Source organism: Lolium rigidum, chromosome 3 (assembly GCF_022539505.1).
Source record: "Lolium rigidum isolate FL_2022 chromosome 3, APGP_CSIRO_Lrig_0.1, whole genome shotgun sequence".
NCBI classification, from domain to species: Eukaryota; Viridiplantae; Streptophyta; class Magnoliopsida; order Poales; family Poaceae; genus Lolium; species Lolium rigidum.
The window spans coordinates 143,468,242-143,475,602 of record NC_061510.1 but is presented as its reverse complement, the minus strand read 5'-3'; the positions used below and the strand labels follow the sequence as shown (position 1 = coordinate 143,475,602).

The 7,361-nt window shown below is 46.5% G+C and overlaps 1 protein-coding gene across 1 annotated transcript; it reads left to right on the top strand.

The window, feature by feature from the left end:
- The first annotated feature begins 4,550 nt into the window (after positions 1-4,550).
- LOC124695602 lies at positions 4,551-5,843 on the top strand. Its single transcript, XM_047228429.1, has one exon. The coding sequence runs from the start codon at positions 4,551-4,553 to the stop codon at positions 5,841-5,843; it is 1,293 nt and encodes a 430-aa protein (XP_047084385.1).
- The last annotated feature ends 1,518 nt before the right edge of the window (positions 5,844-7,361 follow it).

Here is a 7,361-nt window from a genome sequence, read left to right as displayed (position 1 = left end):
GTCTTGTCCTCCACTCCCACGATGTTTCTTTTCCCTGAAAGAACAATGTGGCGCTTTGGATCATCGCATGATGTACTCGATCGTTTTCTTATCTTTCCGTTTCCTCGGTTTGCTACTCATGTCCTTCACATAGAAAACCTGAGCGACATCTTTCGCTAGGACGAATGGTTCGTCAAGGTAACCAAGATTGTTGAAATCCACCATTGTCATTCCGTATTGCTGGTCCACCTTTACCCCACCTCCTGTTAGCTTGAACCATTTGCACCGGAACAAAGGGACCCTAAAGGAGGGTCCATAGTCAAGTTCCCATATCTCCTCTATGTAACCATAATATGTGACCTTTTGCCCATTCTCGGTTGCTGCATCAAAGCGGACACCACTCGTTTTGGTTGGTGCTCTTTTTATCTTGGGCGATCGTGTAAAATGTATTCCCATTTATCTCGTACCCTTGGAAAGTCGTTATAGTCGAAGATGGTGTCTTGGCCAACATGTACAGCTTGATCTACAACCTTATTGTCACTCATTAAATGTTTTCTCAACCAACCGCCGAAAGTCTCCATGTGGGCCTTCCTAATCCAGGATTCGAGCTTCCCAGTGGTTGTCCGAGCGTAAAATATTCTTGTGTTTCTCAAAGTACGGAGCCACCAAGCTGGAATTGGTCGAACCGTGTGGTGTGCTTCGCCGGAGAATGGCCGTCCATACATATCATTGATTTCCTTCCGATCGTGCCTTTTCCACTTAGTCTCCCCTCGTGCCGCGATTGAGGAAGACCAATCGGCTTAAGGTCGGGAACAAAGTCAACACAAAACTCAATTACCTCCTCATTTCCATAGCCCTTGGCGATGCTTCCTTCCGGCCTAGCACGGTTACGAACATATTTCTTTAATACTCCCATGAACCTCTCGAAGGGGAACATATTGTGTAGAAATACAGGACCGAGAATGGAAATCTCATCGACTAGGTGAACCAGGAGGTGCGTCATAATATTGAAGAAGGATGGCGGGAACACCAACTCGAAACCGACAAGACATTGGATCACATCGTTCCGTAACCGTGGTAGAACTTCTGGATTGATTACCTTCCGAGAGATTGCATTGAGGAATGCACATAGCTTCACAATGGCTACTCGAACATTTTCCGGCGAGAGCCCCCTCAAAGCAATCGGAAGCAATTGCGTCATAATCACGTGGCGGTCGTGAGACTTCAGGTTTTGGAACTTTTTCTCCGCCATGTTTATTATTCCCTTTATATTGGACGAGAATCCTGACGGGACCTTCATACTGCTCAGGCATTCAAAAAAGATGACCTTCTCTTCTTTGGTCAGAGCGTAGCTGGCACGACCTTGAAACCGTTCCGGATGCAGGTCATCAGGGTCTTTCAAAATTTGCTGGTCCTGCCGTGCTTCCTTTGTATCATTTGACTTCCCATACACGCCCAAGAAGCTTAGGATGTTCACGCAAATATTCTTCGTAACGTGCATCACGTCGATTGCAGAGCGGACTTCTAGGACTTTCCAATATTCTAGCTCCCGTAATATAGATTTCTTCTTCCACATGGCTACGTGCCCGTCGGCTCCCTTCGGAACTGATTGTCCGCCGGGACCCTTTCCAAAGATGACTTTCAAACCCTTGACCATATCAAATACCTCAGCACCAGTGTGTTCCGCAGGCTTCGGCCGGTGATCCGCCTTGCCGTTGTAATGCTTGCCTTTCTTTCTTCATTGGATGACCTTTCGGAAGAAATCGACGATGCCCAAGGTACACGTTCTTCTTACAATTTGGCAAATGTACACTTTCGGTCTCATGTAAGCGGTGCGTGCATGCATTGTATCCCTTATTTGACAGGTCCCGAAAGGTTACTAAGAGCAGGCCAATCGTTGATGGTTACGAAAAGCAACGCTCGTAGGTCAAATTCCTCTTCTTTGTGCTCATCCCACACACGGACACCGTGTCTGCCCCACAGCTGTAAAAGCTCATCAACTAATGGCCTTAGGTACACATCGATGTCGTTGCCGGGTTGCTTCGGACCTTGGATGAGCACCGGCATCATAATGAACTTCCGCTTCATGCACAACCAAGGAGGAAGGTTGTAGATGCATAGAGTCACGGGCCAGGTGCTATGGCCGGAGCTCTGCTCGCCAAAAGGATTCATGCCATCCGTACTTAGACCAAATCTTATGTTCCTTGCGTCAGCTGCAAAATCTTTGAACTCTCTCGTCGATCTTTCTCCATTGCGTTCCATCTGCGGGGTGTCTCAACTCCCGTCCGACTTACGGTCCTCTTTGTGCCATCGCAACAACTTGGCATGCTCTTTGTTCCCGAACGGACGTTTCAACCGTGGTATTATAGGAGCATACCACATCACCTTGGCGGGAACCCTCTTCCTGGGTTTCGGCCCTCAACATCGTCACCAGGGTCATCGCCTCGATCTTATAACGCAATGCGGTGCATACCGGGCATTCATTCAAATTCTCGTATTCACCGCGGTAGAGGATGCGATCGTTGATGCATGCATGTATCTTCGAGAACCTCTAAACCTAGAGGGCGAGACAACCTTCTTTGCTTCGTACGTAGTGGCGGGCAACTCGTTATTCTTTGGAAACATATTCTTCAACATTTTCAGCAAGTTTTCAAATGCCGAGTCAGCTACACCTGCCCGTGCCTTCCATCTCAGCAAATCCGAGTGTGCAGCCCGGCTTTTTCAGACCATCATCGCATCCGGGGTACAGCGCCTTCCTGTGATCCTCTAACATGCGATCCAAATTCTCCCTTTTTCAGTTTCGCAGCGTCTCCGTGCATCAGCAATGGTCCGACCAAGATCATCAACGGGATCATCACGTGCCTCTTCTTCACCTTCCCCTTCACCTTCAGCATCCTCCATGAAAGTATCACCGAACTGAGAAAGATAGCTTTCATCATTGAAATCACCCCCTTCTTCATCTTCTTCCATTATAACCCCTCTTTCTCCATGCTTGGTCCAACAATTATAGCTTGGCATGAAACCGTGCCGAAGCAGGTGCATGTGAACATCTCTTGAGGAAGAGTAACCCTTCTGATTCTTACACTTAACACATGGACAGATAACAAAACCCCCCCGCTTGTTCGCATTAGCCACTACGAGGAAATCTTTCAAACCCGTACTGAACTCGCCGGAGAGTCGGTTACCGTACATCCATTGCCGATTCATCTGCATTATTATAATATAAAATATATAATTAACCATCATGCATTTGTTAAACTAACTAGCTACAAATAATATAAATTAAACAATTAATGAACTACACACACATGCATATTTTATCAATGACACATATCAAAGGTTCAAGTTGCTAACCGCGATCGAGGAGGAAAAAATAAATGAGAAAGCTCAAGTGTGACTCCAACACTTCATATCATGTTTGTTTCATGCTCTTGGGGCATTTCATCAAACACCTTATGTGCATAAGAGGAACCAAAAGCAAACCTAACACTCACTTGTGAAGTTTGTGAAGAGAATGGCTCCAAATGGCTAAGTGTTGGCTGCTCGGATGGGTATATATAGGGGAGGGGCTTTAGTCCCGGTTGGCCTGGCCAACCGCGACTAAAAGCCTTCGAGCACCTTTAGTCGCGGTTGGGCTGGCCAACCGCGACTAAAGCCCCCACGTGCACCAGCTGGCCACCGTGCGCCCCGGGCCCAGGCCTTTGGTCGCGGTTCGCCACACGAACCGCGACTAAAGACCCCATTAGTCGCGGTTCCTTTACCTTCGCGACTTATGGGGCTTCCCGGAAGCCTGTTTTTTCACCAGTGGTAACCCCAGCAGTTTTGTGAAGTTCCCGGCCGTTTTTTGGCATCGATGCAAAGGTAGGAGTCGATGCTTGAAAATTCAATGCAAAATATGACTCCCAAGGGCCTGACGCTTGTTGCATGGAGTAGCCAACAATTTAAGCGCCCCACTTAAGAGGCCAGCGCTGAACATCAACCTAACCTTAGGCTGCTCATAGTGGGAGTAACATAGCTAGTAACATCACACACCCCAAAGCATTTTGGTGACATGGCATGTCGATAAATGAAGAAAAGAGAGTGAGGTGGTAACTAGCTATGTTACCATAACATCACACTTCTCAAGACAATATGAGTCTACAATCTAATAAATATGCCATGCATGACACCACATATATGTAACTACCCACTATGAAGGTAGTAACATAGGGTAGTAACATACACCATGTTACTACTCTATGTTACTCCCCACTATGACTAGTCTTAAGCTAATCAATGGCCAGCTCCGCAAAGTACTCCGTGTGTCAAAAACTACCCGTAAATAGGACTGGCAAACATACCTGAGTTCTACCAATGCCGTGTTTTATTCAAACTGAAGGAGGAGAGGGTGTCGTTTCCTTCCGCCCGAAATCCGATTCAGGTTCGTGATCAGATCAGATCCGATTCGACTAATGTTCACGTTGATCTATCTATTTCTATTCTCTATATAAAGAGAGGAGAGGAGAAGAGATCTATCCTGAGTCGACTCGAGGAGCTCAAGTTGCAGGATCCAAATTAGAGCAAGGACGGTGATGGCGGGTACCCAGGGCGGGCAGCTGGCCGACGGCCTGTCAGAACCGCCGGCTAAAAAGTGCAAGGTCAATAGTACATCGGAGGAGAAGCAGCAAGCAGCAGGAGGTGCTATCATCGGCACCGCGCCGCTCCCTCTTCGCTGCCCGCCGTACCCCAAGTCCGGAAAGCGGAAGGACGTGGCCTGGTGGAACCGCGAGTGCAGGAGGATCTCCGCGCTTGCCGCTGCCGCTAGAAAGAAAGATCCCCGTACAAGTCTTCCTACCGTGGTGAAGCCCAAGGACCCGAAGACCGCCGACAGCGTGGAGAGCCCACGCGACAAGGCGCTGGTCCGGGACGCGGCGCGCTCCGTCGTCAGCGTCTCCTCCTTCGCGCCCGACGGGAGCGTCATCATGGAGTGCAGCGGCTTCGTCGTCGGTTGGAACGCGACCAGCAAGCGCGCTAGAATACTCACCAGCACCTTGATCATGGACATGTTTGATGACCCCAAACCGCCTAAGCTTCACGTTCTCTTGCCAAACAAGACCGTTTTAGACGGACAGCTTCTGTTCTTCAACAAGCATTACGGAATCGCTTTACTCGAGATCCACTCGTCGGAATCGGATTTGCCATTGCATGTCCCCTCTTTCGGGTCTAGCCCAAACTATGGCCAAGAGGTCTTTGTGTTGGCTAGGGGTGCCGAAGAGTCCAACCTCATGGCTAGGCATGGGAGAATCAGGTGGTTAGAACAGCAAGAGGACTTGGACATGAACTACCTCATGCTTCTTAGCTGCGAGCCCCCTATGTATAGCACGGGAGGACCGGTCGTTGATCATGATGACGGTCGTGTTGTCGGGATGTATTCATTAGGTGGCCAAAGCCGTACCGTTTTCAGCATCACCACCATTCTCACATGCGTCCAAATGTGGATCAACTTCGGTCGCATTGCTCGCCCCGCACATGGTTTGGGCCTGAGGACGATGGAGCTGCTGGATGTGTCGCTCCAAGAGAGGATCTTTCTTGATCACGGCATCACCAGAGGCTACATTGTCAATCACGTATCAGCCGAGTCTGCTGCCGAGAGGCTTGGTATTAGGGAGGGAGATGTGATCGTTTCGTTCAATGAGCTGTGTGATCACACTCTGCCTCAGTTGGAAGATTATCTTCTCTCTCTTGGTTGGGGTTTCCTTCACAGAAGCGTTGGATCAAGCCCCAGTAGTGTGGATCTCAAGCTTGAGGTTTATGATCTCCTCGAACGTACTACCAGAAGCATTACCTTGCCTGTGGAGTTCTCTGATGGTTATGACTGGGACTAAAGTTACGCACAATTCAACTGAAGTAACACCCTGCTTAATTCCATCGACTTAGACGTAGAATCATTGCTCTTTGAAATGTAAAAAGTCTTACTTATCTCCAGCTAGCGATGTAATGGATAAGGATGTTTCAGTACAATTTAGACTTGCTCGAATTCTTGTAGGACATCAATAAAACTGCTAAGGCGTTGGCTAATATCTTTAAGAAAAGAGCTATAGCTTCATAGGTTGACACAGTTAATATCCTACACCACATCTGCAGAATCCGAAGAAATATGAAGCCGTTCCAGGCAGGTTCAGATATATATGGCAGTGCATCACATCATGCCATCGTCTAAAGCGCTGCAAGATCAGTGATACTATCAATGACCAAAACCGATGCTCCCAGATATACTCATGCCCGTGTCACGACAAATCGTAGTTGCTTTATCTCTATTGCTCGCAGATGGAAGGATGCTTTGGTAGCTTTCGCCTTCACCCAAGTCGTTGGGATGGCTTGGGCGAGGCATCAGATGGAAGGATGCTTTGGTAGCTTTCCCCCTTCACCCAAGTCGTTGGGATACTTCAAAGGCCATCCCATACCTTTACATGATCTAGTACGACTTGGAGTATTTTTTAGAGTAAATTCTTGTTTTTACCTCCTAATTTGATACTTTTGACACTAATTATCCTATTTAGCTATTTTTTATTATAATTACCCCATTTAGCAAAAATGTTGCCAACTTTTACCTCTTTTAATAGATCAACGGATCAGGAGTGGTTTTCAGTTTGACGTAGCACAACTTTTGATCTTAAGAAGGACACAGTCTGTTCTTTCTTTTAGGAAAGCACGGCCTGTCCTTCATGTTAGAATAAATCAGTGTATCCATGGGAGAAGTACTTGCATACTCTATGGGTAGGAAGAGCACTTGATTGTGGTAAATTGTTCTCAAACATTAAAATGGTATAGCAGCGTGGTCAATTGTTTGATTTGCTTTTTTCATATAATAGTTATAGAATTAAAAAATTGACACGTGATTGTACCTGGCACTAGGATCCATCGATAAAAATACGCACAAAATTTTAGAAGGGGTGAAAATTGGCACATTTTTTTTGCTAAATGGGGTAATTAGGATGAAAAGTTTGTAAATGGGGTAGTTAGTGTCAAAATTATCAAAGTAGGGGGTAAAAACTGAAATCTACTCTATTTCTTAATCTTATGTTTTCTCCCCACATTTTGATCCGAAGTAAAGGTGTAGTTTGAATTGTGATGACTACTGTTTCCTTTTCCAAGGTAACGGGTTCAGATATTTTAGTTGCTCCTTTGCAAAGCTTTGTCTTCTTTCCTGGTTACATTATTCACGAACTTCTTCTGAAAAGTTTATCTGTATATTCATTCTTTCCTTCTGCCACGGTTTAACTAGAAAGGAAGAGAAAGTAGAGGATAAAATTTTACACACCATCTAGCTAGAAAAAGATGGGATATCTAGTTTTGTGCCTCCCTTCGTTAGTTCTACTCAGTTTTCCCTAGTCTCTTTACAT

Coding starts and splice junctions, on each gene's coding strand:
- LOC124695602 (XM_047228429.1), top strand. CDS start 4,551: ATGGCGGGTACCCAGGGCGGGCAGCTGGCCGACGGCCTGTCAGAACCG.